Here is a 15,838-nt window from a genome sequence, read left to right as displayed (position 1 = left end):
GTTTTTGGCCGGGGTTAGGGTGAGGTTATTGTTAGATTTAAGATGTTTTTGGCCGGGGTTAGGGTGAGGTTATGGTTAGATTTAAGATGTTTTTGGCCGGGGTTAGGGTGAGGTTACGGTTAGATTTAAGATGTTTTTGGCCAGGGTTAGGGTGAGGTTACGGTTAGATTTAAGATGTTTTTGGCCAGGGTTAGGGTGAGGTTACGGTTAGATTTAAGATGTTTTTGGCCAGGGTTAGGGTGAGGTTACGGTTAGATTTAAGATGTTTTTGGCCAGGGTTAGGGTGAGGTTACGGTTAGATTTAAGATGTTTTTGGCCAGGGTTAGGGTGAGGTTACGGTTAGGGTTAAGGTTAAGAATAAGGCTCATGCTGCTGATAATGAATAATTAAACATGAGTAAAACATCCGCATTACCCAAATAGAATGAATTAACTTGTTTATTAAACATGAGTAAAACATCCGCATTACCCAAATAGAATGAATTAACTTGTTTATGAATTTATGTTAGTTTTCTGCTGTTGACTGGTGACATTAACATCCTCTTTTCTTTGACCAGGCTCACAACAGGAATGTGTTGTCCATAGACTTTAACCAGGCCACGCGTGTGGGGAAGATCTATGACGACCACCGTAAGTTCACCCTGAGGATCCAGTACGATGAGCAGGGCCGGCCGGTCCTCTGGGCTCCCAGTAAGTACAGCGAGGTGAAGGTGGGTTACTCACCTGCCGGACTGGTCACCAGTATCCAGAGAGGGAACTGGTCTGAACGGCGGGACTATGACAACGGAAGAATCATCAGCAGAACCTGGACCAGCGGCAAGATCTGGAGCTACAACTATCTAGAGAAGGTAAGGAGGCAGGTGTGTGTGTGTGTGTGTGTGTGTGTGTGTGTGTGTGTGTGTGTAAGAGAAAGAGAGAGAGAGAGGAAGAGAGAGGGAGACAGACAGAGAGACAGAGTGGAAGAGAGCGAGTGAGAGCATTGTCGCTATTTGAGCTAATGTGTCTTTTTTGATGTTTTTTGATGCTTATCCTACAGTCGGTAACACTACTCTTACACAGTCAACGACGTTACACCTTTGAATACGACCAGACGGACTATCTCCTCTCTGTGACGATGCCAAGCATGGTCCGTTACACCCTGCAGTCTGCCCTCTCTGTGGGTTACTACAGGAACACCTGCACCCCCCCAGACAGCCCCAATGCCGCCTTCATTCAGGACTACAGCCACGACGGCCGCCTCCTACAGACCCTGTACCTAGGCACAGGTAGACGCGTCGTCTACAAGTATAGCCGCACGTCCAGACTATCTGAGATTCTCTACGACTCCACCCTGGTCACCTTCACCTATGACGAGAGCTCAGGAGCCGTCAAAACCATCCACCTGATGCACGAGGGCTTCATCTGCACCATCCGCTACAGACAGACAGGTAACTGCACCACCACTACAGACAGACAGGTCACTGCACAAAGACTTCATCTGCACCGCCGCTACAGACAGACAGGTCACTGCACCACCACTACAGACAGACAGGTCACTGCACCACCACTACAGACAGACAGGTCACTGCACAAAGACTTCATCTGCACATCTTCACTCAAAAGCAGCGTGAAGCAGTCGGACTGCCAGCAGGGGGCAGTCTTCTGTCAGACACACGTTTTTAGCTGATAATGGAATCAGACAAGTGAGGGCAGAGAGTGTGAAACGTCTGCTCCACAGACAATCCACAGCACTGAGGAATTTCACTACACACACTGGCTCTATGGGAGATCTTTCTCCCCCAGTCAGTCCAGACATCTCTCATACGGCCTTCGTCCTCTGGGAGATGTGTGTTGTACGCGCTCTCATTACAGCTAGAGTATTCATCATGCCTGTCTCTCATTTTCTCTGTTCTCTAAGAGAAAGTTTTTAAATTAAAAAAACCTTTTCCTGGGTAATTCTTGGAATTTTGCTGCTTGATTCGAACGCTCTAAAAATACCTGCATAATGAACAAAATTAGATGCTATTAGACTATATATTACACTTAATGTATTATTTGTTTTATGTATATTTTAAATGAGACACTATCATATCCCCATACTGTTATAAAACCGACTCTATAGATTGCTCTGCTTGTTTTTAAATTGTTAAATGACCTCATACCTGAATATCCAAAAGAACTTTTCAATATCCACAAATGTCATCATGGCTGTGTTTGCTCTCCCAGAGGGCCCCAGGGTCTCCTCCAAAATGAACAATAAAAACTGCTTTTCAGTTTTTATGTACCCAACCTGGGTAATGTCCTCCCCGAGTCTAGAGAGACAGAGAGACCCAGTTGTCTGTTTTAGAAAAGCTATCACAAACAGCCTTTTACAACTTCTCAGATTGCTGTTTTTTATTGAATTTGGTTGTTTACCGTAATTTCCTCCTCTCTACAAATCATTTGAATGTGTTTTCCTGATGCTTTTTTTCTTGCTTTTCTTTTCTTTATTGTAATTGAATGTTCTGTGTTTCCATGTTGTTTAAAAAACGGTGTGTTCTCTTTCGAGAGCACTGCTCTCTGAGTCACCCAGACTCCAGTCGCCACCTGGGTGTCGATGAAACTGCTAAAGTAACCTTTCATTCTACTGAATTTCATGCACTTTAAAACATACTGTAGCTATGCTTTCAAAAACGGACTCAGTGATTGTTGTCACAGTGACGTCAATCATGGGTTAGAATCTGTGATATCTGAATGAGGAGTACATCATTTCCGTTCTTGACCCCACCCCCCACCCGAACCCCCTTTTTCAGGCCCTCTTATTGGACGACAGATCTTCCGTTTTAGCGAGGAGGGGCTTGTGAATGCTCGTTTTGACTACAGCTACAATAACTTCCGGGTTACCAGCATGCAGGCCATGATAAACGAGACCCCGCTGCCAATTGACCTTTACCGTTACGTCGACGTGTCTGGAGCCCTGGAGCAGTTTGGCAAATTCAGCGTCATCACCTACGACCTGAACCAGGTCATCACCACTCACGCCATGAAACACACCAAGATCTTCAACGCAAACGGCCAGGTCATCGAAGTTCAGTACGAACTCCTGAAATCCATCGCCTACTGGATGACCCTTCAGTATGACAGCATGGGCCGGGTCATCGTCTGCGACATCCGTATCGGCGTCGACAGCAACATCACCCGTTACTCCTACGAGTACGACGCGGACGGTCAGCTCCAGGCCGTCTCCGTTAACGACCAGCCACAGTGGCGCTATAGTTACGACCTGAATGGAAACATTAACCTGCTGAGTCACGGGAACAGTGCCCGTCTCACGCCTCTGCGCTACGACCTGCGCGACCGCATTACCCGACTCGGAGAAATCCAGTACCGCACCGACGAGGATGGCTTTCTGCGTCTCCGTGGCAACGTAGTCTTTGAGTACAGCTCTAACGGGCTGCTGACCGGGGCGTCGGAGCGGGAGTCGGGTCGACGTGTTTGGTACCGTTACGATGGACTGGGTCGGCGTGTGGCCAGCCGGACTAGTGAAGGCGCCCAGCTGCAGTTCTTCTATGCAGACCTGACGGAACCGACCCGGGTCACGCATATTTACAACCACAGTAGCGCCCAAATCACCTCCCTCTACTACGACCTGCAGGGACACCTCATCGCCATGGAGATGAGCACGGGAGAGGAGTTCTACGTGGCATGTGACGTGGCAGGCACGCCCCTGGCTGTGTTCAGCAGTCGTGGGCGTCTGATAAAGGAGCTACGCTACACGCCTTACGGAGACATCTACCAAGACTCCAACCCCAGCTTCACGCTTGTGTTCGGCTTCCAAGGCGGACTCTATGACCCTCTGACTCGCCTGGTGCACCTGGGTCGCCGTGACTATGACGTGGTCGCTGGGAGATGGACGACACCCAATCATGAGCTTTGGGCGGAGTTAAGCATAGACCCAAAGCCCTTTAATCTGTATGCCTTTAAGAACAATTATCCTCTGGGAAAAGTACAGGATGTGGCCAGATTCACCACAGGTCAGTCACATACACAGCCCATAACTGTGTCACAGGTCAGTCACATACACAGCCCATAACTGTGTCACAGGTCAGTCACATACACAGCCCATAACTGTGTCACAAGTCAGTCACATACACAGCCCATAACTGTGTCACAGGTCAGTCACATACACAGCCCATAACTGTGTCACAGGTCAGTCACATACACAGCCCATATCTGTGTCACTACACTTCAGTCAAGAGATCACTAACCAAAGGTCACTAACCAAAGGTCACCAGCCAATGGTCAGACATGCTTCTGTTCCTCATGGAGTCCACCACATGGTCCATTCTCACCCTCAGGGTTTCTCCTGGCCCTGGCCCTTCTCCACTCTCTCAGCATCACAGCACAACACCTGTAATCCACCTGTGGCATTTTCAGTTTTATTTTGGACCGAAACACTCACAGCTGATTTAGGGAAGGAGTCCATGGGGAATTCTTGATATGCTTTTACTATAAACTCACATAAATTCATGTAAACAGTTCAATTCCAATAACCAGTTCAACTCTAACCCTGACCCAGTTCAAATCAAACAGTAAGCTCACAGTACAACACTGACCATTTGGCCATGAACTAGTCTTTCCATTATAGATCCCATACCACACGTATCATACTCTGTTTCAATGTCATTGAACTCCATTGTTTTCACACCTTACCACTCTGTGCTGTTCAGTGTTGGAATTCCATAGAGATTACACACAGATTTGAGAGATTATGGAGGAGTGATGAAACAGAGAAGAGAAATAGGAGAATGATGAGGATGATGGTATGATCGTATGGTGATTGAAGAGTTCTTATTTTTCATATTTAATGTGATATTTTCCATATATTATATGGATGATAATTAAACTGATAGCAGAATTCTTATGGGTCCTGTTCATGTAAGGGGCTCGTGTGGCAGTCATGTGATCAGTACTAAAACATCTGTGCTCTGCTTTCTGGAACATTCCAGTCACACGATTTAGGGATTCTACTCAGTATCACAGCACTTTTCATTACCATAACATGAACTCTATGACTGGCTGAAGCAATACATACATACCACAAATTATTATTATTTTTGTGTGTGTGAGTGTGTGTGTGTGTGTGTGTGTGTGTGTGTGTGTGTGTGTGTGTGTGTGTGTGTGTGTGTGTGTGCATGCATGTGTGCGTGTGTGTGCATGTGTGTGTGTTTTGTGGGGGGTGGTGATTTTCAGATTTTGCAGTTAACACAAATTATGAAATGAAAGGCTTTTTTTCATTAAGAATGTACTTTGCTTATGTGTCTGCCTGTCTGACTGACTGACCGTCTGTCTGTCTGTCTGTCTGTCTGTCTGTCTATCTGTAGACATCAGTAGCTGGTTGCAGTTGTTTGGATTCCAGCTGCACAATGTGGTTCCAGGTTACCCCAAACCCACTGTGGAGAAAACCGAACAAGTCTATGAGATGTCTTTCTCTCAGAGCCGGACTCAGGAATGGGACACCAGCAAGGTGAATATAGCCTCACCAAAACACCAAAACCAGCTCATATACACTGATTAAACCCAGTTAAACCAGTACGCTGCTTAAACCCAGTAAAGCACGCCAGTGGGCTTAACCAACACCATTTAATTCTAGCGCATCATGATCAGTTTGACCAGTACTCCCAGTTCTGTGAGTGTCACCAGTCCAAATACAGCAGCATTTACAGACAAGACACCAGCTTGTCATTAGTCCTGGTTAACACATCTCTTTATCAGCTACAACTAATCAACTACTCAACTTCTCACCTAGAACAGCTACAACTGATCAACTTCTCAGCTTCTCACCTAGAACAGCAGCCATTGCACTTTAGTCTCTTAATTCCAAGAACTGCACCATTTACAGGAACTTTCAGAACCTACGGCACCTATTTTCATTTTCTTCTTTCTCTTACTTTCAGTTTCATGTGAAAACTCCAAACTGTTCTACAGTTCTGTGTCAGAGTGCTGAACCACAGTAATCTGTTAGTGGACAAAGAATTGTCAAGGGACTGTACATGTGAAAATGTGTGTGTGTGTGTGTGTATGTGTGATCTGTCAGCTCACTCTCTCTCTCTCTCTCTCTCTCTCTCTCTCTCTCTGTCTCTCTCTCTCTCTCTGAAGGTGGTCCTTGGTATTCAGTGCGAGCTCCAGAAACACTTGCGTAACTTTATATCTCTGGAACGTCTCCCAATGAGCACAGCCAATGGGAGCCCAGCTAATGGAAGCCCAGCCAATGGGAGGCCTGGAGGCCGTCAGGGAAGGAGACCCAGATTCTCCGCCCTGTCCTCCATCTTTGGGAAAGGCGTGAAGTTCTCTATCCAGGACGGGCTGGTCACCACGGAGATAATAGGCGTGGCGAGTGAAGACAGTCGTCGGGTGGCGGCTGTTTTAAACAGAGCAGTTTACCTGCATGGCCTGCACTTCACCATCAACGGCCAAGACACACACTTCTTCACCAAGGCCGGCCCCTTGGAGGCAGATCTGGGTGTGGCAGGGGGAGGGGCCGTGGGTGGCGTCAGAGTACTAGAGAATGGTGTGAACGTATCAGTCTCGCAGATGAGCTCTGTGGTTGCCGGGGAAACACGGCGTTTTGCTGACATCACGCTACAGCAGGGGGCGCTGTGTTTTAATGTTCGCTACGGGGCTATGCCTGATGAAGAGAGGGCACGCGTGCTGGAGGCAGCAAAGCTCAGAGCTGTACAGGGGGCGTGGCAATGGGAGCAAAGGCGGGTCCAGGAGGGGGAGGGCGGGACCAACACGTGGACAGACAGCGAGAGGGAGGAGCTCCTTTCAGAGGGGCGTGTCTCAGGTTATGAGGGTTTTTATGTATTACCTGTAGAACAGCACCCCGAGCTGGCCGACAGTTCTCACAACATTCACCTGCTGAGACTCACTGATGCTGGCAAGAGGTAACGGCACCAAAGACACACACACACACACACAGATACACACACACACACACACACACACACACACACACACTCACAGATACACACACACACACACACACACACACACACACATCCCACCACCCTCTCTCTGCCGCTTTTTCTAAAACCTCCACAAGACAAAAAAAGGAGAGTGAATCTGCCTTCCCATTGTGACACATGATGGTATTTCATTTCAATCTTTAAATCATTTTCTGGAACATTCTACCTGTAACCATTACATTTGAATGTCTTTTTTTTTTTTTTTAAAGTTTCTCTGAGGACATTTTATTGAAAACAGTGTCTGATTACAGGAGTGTCTTAACAGTCATGTGACAGAACTGGCCTTGGACTGGACTATGAGGCCTCCGTTCACATTGCTCTAGTGGTGAAAACACACACCATCAGTGATGAAGGAACACAACCTCAGCTGTGTGTCACAGACAGAGCTGAGAGTCATGACCAGACATGGCCACAGTCTCACAGGTGACCAATCACAGAACACGGGTGAAATGGGAGATCATTCCGGCAGAAACAAAGAGCTCCTGAAAACAGCCGTAGTGTAGATTATAAGTTTTGTACAGCCTCACCGTCGTTTCAAGAGTCTTCTGAGCTTTCATTGTTCTCTGAGCCGTGTGGAGCTGCGGCTCTGAGCGGGTCACGCCCATCAGTGACGGCGCTGACGGGGCCCGGCAGGACAGAGCTAAGGGTTTGTACATAGGCCAGTGACTTAGGGCCAGTGCTTACGGAGTCCTGTGTGATTAAACTATGTTAACTATGTCCATAGACAAACTCTGTTCAATTAAGAAGTGCAATGCAGAAAAAAAACGCATTTTCCTGGCTGAAATAGTTTTGTTTGTTTGTTTGTTTGTTTGATTGTTTTTTTAACTAAGCACTTATATGTAGATTTGATGCATTCTTTGGGTGGAACTTGTGCCTTTCTGCTCTGTTCAAAACCTAGAATGGACTTAAAGACAACATCACAATTTACTCTTCATTCACGACACATGTTTGTATGTTCTGGTATTATTTGTATGTTCTGCAAATGTCCTTGCTTTGTGCGGTGAAAGATGGGGCAGAGGTCAGAGGTCACATTGGATAGCTGTATCGTACAGTGCTGTAAGACTTGAAATGTTTTGTTTGCTGTTGCATTGATACTGTCAGTGAGGTCGGAGTGGAGCAAGTTAGAACAGTGTACTCAGCTGACGTGAAGCCAAAAACGTGAATTTTTTCTGGCAGTGGGTGGGTGTGTCTATGTGAGACAGAGATCATGTCTGAGGAAATGAAAGTGTGAGTTACAGACAGAATCAGAGTGCAGCTCTCTTGCAAAAAATACTGTATGAAAGGATGAGAAGTAGATGGTGGAGTTAGTGTGCGTGCATGTGTGTGTGTGAGAGAGACAGACAGAGAGAGAGAGAGAGAGAGAAAGAGAACTTGGTCTGAAGATTTAGCTATAAAAGCATTTCCCAATTTTAGCAAAATCAAAGGTCGCGATAAACACCGAAAATGAAACCTGTGTGTACGAGTCACCTGCCTAATTCAGATCAGTGAAATATTACTTTAGTGCAGGAAAAGGAATTCCCACCACCAGTATAGTCCCAATCAAACATTTACACAAACCACAGAGCATGGTTTTAACTTACACAAACCACAGAGCATGGTTTTAAGTTAAAGAGGTGTCCACCTTCATTCTTCAGCAGTATGGTCATGCTTAAAGAACTCAGGTGGTAACAGAGGCATGTCAGGCCAGTGGGGGGTGATCTCCACTCTGCCAAAGGCTGTGGTATTAAAGAGGGTTGAAATAGTGCACAAAACCCACAGACTGTGTGCAGTGCGGTTTTGGGGCACAGCTCTGTACGTGGTCAGTGGAGAGGGAGAGGAAAAAGAAGTGATGATTGCAGTTTTTTTGGTTGACACACATTGAGTGTCGACGCTTTGCCAAAGTGAAATTCTGTGTTTGATAAAACATTCCACCCGCCTGCTGCTTCAGCTGTCTGAATAAACAAAAACATCTCCTTGGAGACGGAATCATTACGCAGTGATATGTCTTTAAGTTACATCATTGTCTTAGTTACTTTAACCTTTTCCCAGTGTAAAAGTGCAGTTCACAGTACCAATCCAACTCACTGACCTGTCTCAGATTTAGCCACTGTGCACTGAATTTATACAATGTAACAGCAGCAAGGAAAGGCTGATGGTAAACTCTACTTTTCACATTAAACTGAACCGAGCTACACGTACAATTCATGTCCACTGAGGAGATTTTGTCATTCCATTTATTTCACAGGCCAGATGTGTGTGAAAAATTATGAGATGTAATATTGGAATGGTGGACTCACTATACTACGACAGGACTCCGCTGAATCTTAGTCTTCACTCAAACCCAAGTCCAGAAACATAACATTGAAAGTCCTTTTACTATCTTGCCCTCAGAATGGAGAGTCTGTATGATAACTGTTACTGATCAGTAGCTAAGCCCAGGAAAGAGGAAACAGGAACTATGTACAAATATTGACAGACAGACAGGTGCTGCTGAGTGAGAGTGGAAGAACGGTTTTGAGTGACAGAGCTGAAGTTTTGCAGACACATCACAGCTATACAGCACTGAATTTCAGTGACTCCACTAATACACAGCTATACAGCACTGAATTTCAGTTACACCACTAATACACAGCTATACAGCACTGAATTTCAGTTATACTACTAATACACAGCTATACAGCACTGAATTTCAGTTACACCACTAATACACAGCTATACAGCACTGAATTTCAGTTACACCAATAATACACAGCCATACAGCACTGAATTTCAGTTACACCACTAATACACAGCCATACAGCACTGAATTTCAGTTACACCACTAATACACAGCTATACAGCACTGAATTTCAGTTACACCAATAATACACAGCCATACAGCACTGAATTCCAGTTACACCACTAATACACAGCTATACAGCACTAAATTTCAGTTACACCACTAATACACAGCTATACAGCACTGAATTTCAGTTACACCACTAATACACAGCTATACAGCACTGAATTTCAGTTACACCACTAATACACAGCTATACAGCACTGAATTTCAGTTATATTACTAATACACAACTATACAGCACTTAATTTCAGTGACCCCACTAATACACAGCTGTACAGCACTGTATTTCAGTTACACCACTAATACACAGCTATAAAGTACTGAATTTCAGTTATACTACTAATACACAGCTATACAGCACTGAATTTCAGTTACACTACTAATACACAGCTATACAGCACTGAGTTTCATTTACATCACCATGAGAGAGCATTTTAGCCACTATTAACCACGGCAGGAAATGACCAAGGCATAATGTGACCATGTTTTATTTTCCCGGTGTGTTTTAATGAATGGCTTATCTAGCACTTGATCAGTGGAATGATCAGTTGATTGATTTGTTTTGTCTCCTGTTGTCACTGCAGTCACCTCATGGATAACGGTTTCTGTGTACAGAGAGAAGGTGGAGAGGTCACTGCTGATGGTTGGGCATCAGTGAAGGACAGGGATAGGGACCAGTTCCTAAAATGCCCTATACAGCTGCCAGGATACTGTGTACAGCTGACTAAGACTGAGTTTTGTGCAATACTGGGGTCATTTTCACCCAGTGCGATGGCCCAGTAAAGGCCCCCAGCGCACCCACAGACAGTTGAGAGGAAGCTTAGAACAGAACTGTGAAGAGTGTTTGTCTCATCCGAATCAGTCGTACCTTTGCCTCCCAGTGCACTGACTACTCCTCAGAGCAGGGATGTCTGAGTCCAGTCCTAGTAGACCTGCTGTTTTTCATATCATCCAACCACTGTGCTCTCTGACGACCCAATGAGAACGCACACCTGTTTACCTGGACAAATCAAGCTGAGGTGAGGGCCAGAGCGGCAGGATATCTGGCCTCCAGGACTGGACTTGGGCTGCACTGCCTTAAAGCATTTGGGTTTTTTTTTTTTTTTTATTTAATTAGTATACTCCAAAGGGATGTATTTACTGTTGAGTGATTTAGAATGTCTGGCTGTAAATATAAACTAAAGCAGTTCATTCAATGGCTGTGAAAAGTTCCTATTTAAAACGAGATACTTTGGACATTGAACTTTTAATAAATAAATGTGAAATTTGACCTGATTTTCCATGCGTTTGGGTGTTGTGTTTCTCTCATTATATGTAATTCTGTGTTTCAAACTATCGCCATACTTGAGATTTACCGCTTGTCCTGACTGTTTGCACACAGTAACTGTGGGGACACACACTATAATCTGTGTTTTCTTGCATGAAATACAGAGGACACTTTTCATCTCAAGACAAGGAGTGTTGAGAGTCTTGTGTGTCATTACTAATGCATAACTCAGTAATAATGCATAACTCGGAGAGCCAATCAGGAGAGCTCTATCTCACACACGCTGCAAAACTCTGAAACCCAATCATACACAAAACCAGCAACTGAATAAATATTAGAAGTAGAAGAAGTACTTTATTTGTCACACGCACACACTGAGCAGTGAGCAGTGAAATGTAGCCTCTGCATTTAACCCATCCCAACACCAGTGAGCGCGCACACACACACACACACACACACACACACACACACACACTATGAGCTAGGAGCAGTGGGTAGCCACGGCCACCCGCGCCCAGGGACCAACTCCAGGTCTTTTTGCCAGTGACTTGGTCAGGGTCACTGACAGGAGTACTAATCCTAGCATGCATGTCTCTGTGGTGGGAGGAAACCGGAGAACCTGGAGGAAACCCACACAAACACGGGGAGAACATGCAAACTCCACGCAGAAAGGACCTGGGATGTCCAGGATTCATGAGGCAACAGTGCTAACCACTGAGCCAATGTGAAACCCAAACACAGCTTTTGTACTAGTATGAGGAATGGAAAACGCTGTTAAAACTTGTTTAGGTTTCGATATACAGTCAACTTCTCAGTTGTTACATAAACTTTACATGCAGTAGTCCTTTAGTCCACTTGATTACACAGTAAATAATCTTGTCTCTCTCTCTCACACACACACACACACACACACAGATAGTGAGATTGTTTTGGTTGTGTTTTGTACATGACTATGAATGAGGAGAACCATTATACCACAGAAAAATATTTTTAAAAAATATGGCTTCATTCTCCATGATGCATGATGTCCTGAACTCCCTTAGGTCTGTTTGCAGTGGCAGTGTGTGATGTCACCATCTGCTACAGGCAGCTTCTTGTCTGAAATAAACAAGCACATACATGTAAACAGAGAAACAGTATTTCAAAAAAGAAACAACAAACACAGGAATACGACGTGTAGCTTATGATCCATATGCAGCAGTGCATTCTGGGTATTCGTCAGTGTAATCATAAGAATCAAGGGCCTTTTTACCTCCACAGATTTGTGTTCACATTTATGAGATCTGTCCTGCTCAGAACGTGGTCCCCCAAACTCTCATTTAACTCCCTCTTACTCCTCAAACTCTCATTTAACTCCCTCTTACTTCTCAAACTCTCATTTAACTCCCTCTTACTTCTCAAACTCTCATTTAACTCCCTCATACTCCTCAAACTCTCATTTAACTCCCTCATACTCCTCAAACTCTCATTTAACTCCCTCTTACTCCTCAAACTCTCATTTAACTCCCTCTTACTCCTCAAACTCTCATTTAACTCCCTCATACTCCTCAAACTCTCATTTAACTCCCTCATACTCCTCAAACTCTCATTTAACTCCCTCTTACTCCTCAAACTCTCATTTAACTCCCTCTTACTCCTCAAACTCTCATTTAACTCCCTCTTACTTCTCAAACTCTCATTTAACACCCTCTTACTCCTCAAACTCTCATTTAACTCCCTCATACTCCTCAAACTCTCATTTAACTCCCTCATACTCCTCAAACTCTCATTTAACTCCCTCATACTCCTCAAACTCTCATTTAACTCCCTCTTACTCCTCAAACTCTCATTTAACTCCCTCTTACTCCTCAAACTCTCATTTAACTCCCTCTTACTCCCCTCTCTCATTTAACACCCTCTTACTCCTCAAACTCTCATTTAACTCCCTCTTATTCCTCAAACTCTCATTTAACTCCCTCATACTCCCCTCTCTCATTTAACACCCTCTTACTCCTCAAACTCTCATTTAACTCCCTCTTATTCCTCAAACTCTCATTTAACTCCCTCATACTCCTCAAACTCTCATTTAACTCCCTCTTACTCCTCAAACTCTCATTTAACTCCCTCATACTCCTCAAACTCTCATTTAACTCCCTCATACTCCTCAAACTCTCATTTAACTCCCTCTTACTCCCCTCTCTCATTTAACTCCCTCTTACTCCTCAAACTCTCTTTTAACTCCCTCATACTCCTCAAACTCTCATTTAACTCCCTCTTACTCCCCTCTCTCATTTAACTCCCTCTTACTCCTCAAACTCTCATTTAACTCCCTCTTACTCCTCAAACTCTCATTTAACTCCCTCTTACTCCCCTCTCTCATTTAACTCCCTCTTACTCCTCAAACTCTCATTTAACTCCCTCATACTCCTCAAACTCTCATTTAACTCCCTCTTACTCCCCTCTCTCATTTAACTCCCTCTTACTCCTCAAACTCTCTTTTAACTCCCTTATACTCCTCAAACTCTCATTTAACTCCCTCTTACTCCCCTCTCTCATTTAACTCCCTCTTACTCCTCAAACTCTCATTTAACTCCCTCTTACTCCTCAAACTCTCATTTAACTCCCTCTTACTCCCCTCTCTCATTTAACTCCCTCTTACTCCTCAAACTCTCTTTTAACTCCCTCATACTCCTCAAACTCTCATTTAACTCCCTCTTACTCCCCTCTCTCAGTTAACTCCCTCTTACTCCTCAAACTCTCATTTAACTCCCTCTTATTCCTCAAACTCTCATTTAACTCCCTCTTACTCCCCTCTCTCATTTAACTCCCTCATACTCCTCAAACTCTCATTTAACTCCCTCTTACTCCCCTCTCTCATTTAACTCCCTCTTACTCCTCAAACTCTCATTTAACTCCCTCTTACTCCTCAAACTCTCATTTAACTCCCTCTTACTCCTCAAACTCTCATTTAACTCCTTCTTACTCCCCTCTCTCATTTAACTCCCTCTTACTCCTCAAACTCTCATTTAACTCCCTCTTACTCCCCTCTCTCATTTAACTCCCTCTTACTCCTCAAACTCCCATTTAACTCCCTCTTACTCCTCAAACTCTCATTTAACTCCCTCTTACTCCCCTCTCTCATGTAACTCCCTCATACTCCTCAAACTCTCATTTAACTCCCTCTTACTCCTCAAACTCTCATTTAACTCCCTCTTACTCCCCTCTCTCATTTAACTCCCTCTTACTCCTCAGACTCTCATTTAACTCCCTCTGGAGTCAGTTCCTCTCCCTCTTGCTACAACAGCATCAGCACCTGGTCCCTAGCACTTCAACTTCAGTTTGTCTGTGAGTGTTTCATTCTGCTGAGTGTTGTGACAGCAGAGAAAAATATCAGGACCAGTTTAAATATTAGGACCAGTTTAAATATCAGGACCAGTTTAAATATCAGGACTAATTTAATTATCAAGACCAGTTTGAGGAGGTTTCTCTTTGAGCCTGATTTAGCCTTTCTGATCTCCCTCCACGATGGGAGATTAGAGAACATAAGTTTGAATGTTTCACATGAGTTTCAGTATGTGTTTCAGTTTTATCTGACATTTTCAGACCAGGATTTGAGGTTTAGGTTTGACAAGTGAAAGGTGTGAAGGGAAACTTTAAAACATTAAAGAGAAACATTAAAGAAACAGGACAACAGCATTCAGCACACATACATGCATTTAAGAAGCAGTAGATTCATCTCAAATTCATTTCAATTTAAAATTCAGTAAGTTCTTGGAAAACATTGTTTTTTAATGCTTTATACACAATACCCAAAAACAATATACAATTTATTTAAAAGTTATTTACAGAATTTCTGGAACTATTTGGTCATCTGGCAAAACTGTACATACTGAGGACAAAATCGTACACTGATCAAACAAAAGAAAAAATACAACCAACCTGCTCATATCTGACATTCCCTCTGGATGATTATTTTGCATAGCTTTGAGCAATAAAAAGCAAAATTATCAAGCAAGAAATGTTTTGATTTTGAACCATTTCTGTGTTGGCAGATAAGCTACTATCATTTACATCTGACAGCTCGATAAAACATCTGAGGTTTTAGAAATTCCATAACCAGTTACCCTATTTACATCTGCAGTTTCTCTCATGAAAACTGTCTTCAAAAGAGAGCGGCAGAATATGTTAAATATTTTGCAAGAAGAATCAACCTTTAAATTAAATTACATATTCATGCGCTGGAAAGCGTAAGTATCTGATCTGACAGTTCTGCCCTAATGGTCCATCGTTTTGTTGGTGAATTAAGACACGTTGTGTAAACCAGGAAATGAACTGATAGGCAGAGGCAGACATATTGATATAGAGAAATGACTCTAGAAAACTCTAGAAATGACTCTAGAATGGGCGCAGGCATGGAAAGATGTTTGGGTAATAATAAATTCGACAGGTGCATGGAGGGGGGTGGTTTCTGAGAAAGAGGATATGCTCTCTTTTGTAATGAGGATGTGAGGAAGTCACAACGCTGTCCTGAGCACTCTGTGTAACCAGGTAACAGTAAAGTAAACAGTAACAGTAAAGTGATTATACAGTAACATTTTCCACCATCAGAATTTCCTCTAAACCTGTCTATTTCTCATTAAACAGTTACACTCTGCAACTGCCGCGTCCCAACCATGGAAATTTAACGGAGAAAATCTTTGTACAGTTTCTGCCAGTTTACAGAACTCCTGTGCAGCTCTGAAGTAGTCGGGGTGTGTTCATCTTTCTTTCTTTGTTCTTGGCAGCT

The 15,838-nt window shown here is 43.9% G+C and overlaps 1 protein-coding gene across 1 annotated transcript in view; it reads left to right on the top strand.

Annotated features, from left to right (window-relative positions):
* tenm1 (teneurin transmembrane protein 1) overlaps positions 1 to 6,908 on the top strand; it is a 131,646-nt gene extending 124,738 nt beyond the window's left edge. Inside the window, exons 27-31 of the mRNA XM_030792376.1 lie at positions 557 to 847; positions 1,036 to 1,426; positions 2,771 to 3,991; positions 5,342 to 5,484; positions 6,117 to 6,908. Coding sequence (XP_030648236.1) covers positions 557 to 847; positions 1,036 to 1,426; positions 2,771 to 3,991; positions 5,342 to 5,484; positions 6,117 to 6,908 — 2,838 coding nt within the window. The remainder of the gene's footprint in view (positions 1 to 556; positions 848 to 1,035; positions 1,427 to 2,770; positions 3,992 to 5,341; positions 5,485 to 6,116) is intronic.
* Positions 6,909 to 15,838: the final 8,930 nt, after the last annotated feature.

This window comes from Chanos chanos, chromosome 15, assembly GCF_902362185.1.
Source record: "Chanos chanos chromosome 15, fChaCha1.1, whole genome shotgun sequence".
Taxonomy (NCBI): Eukaryota; Metazoa; Chordata; class Actinopteri; order Gonorynchiformes; family Chanidae; genus Chanos; species Chanos chanos.
This window is presented reverse-complemented; position numbering and strand designations above follow the sequence as displayed.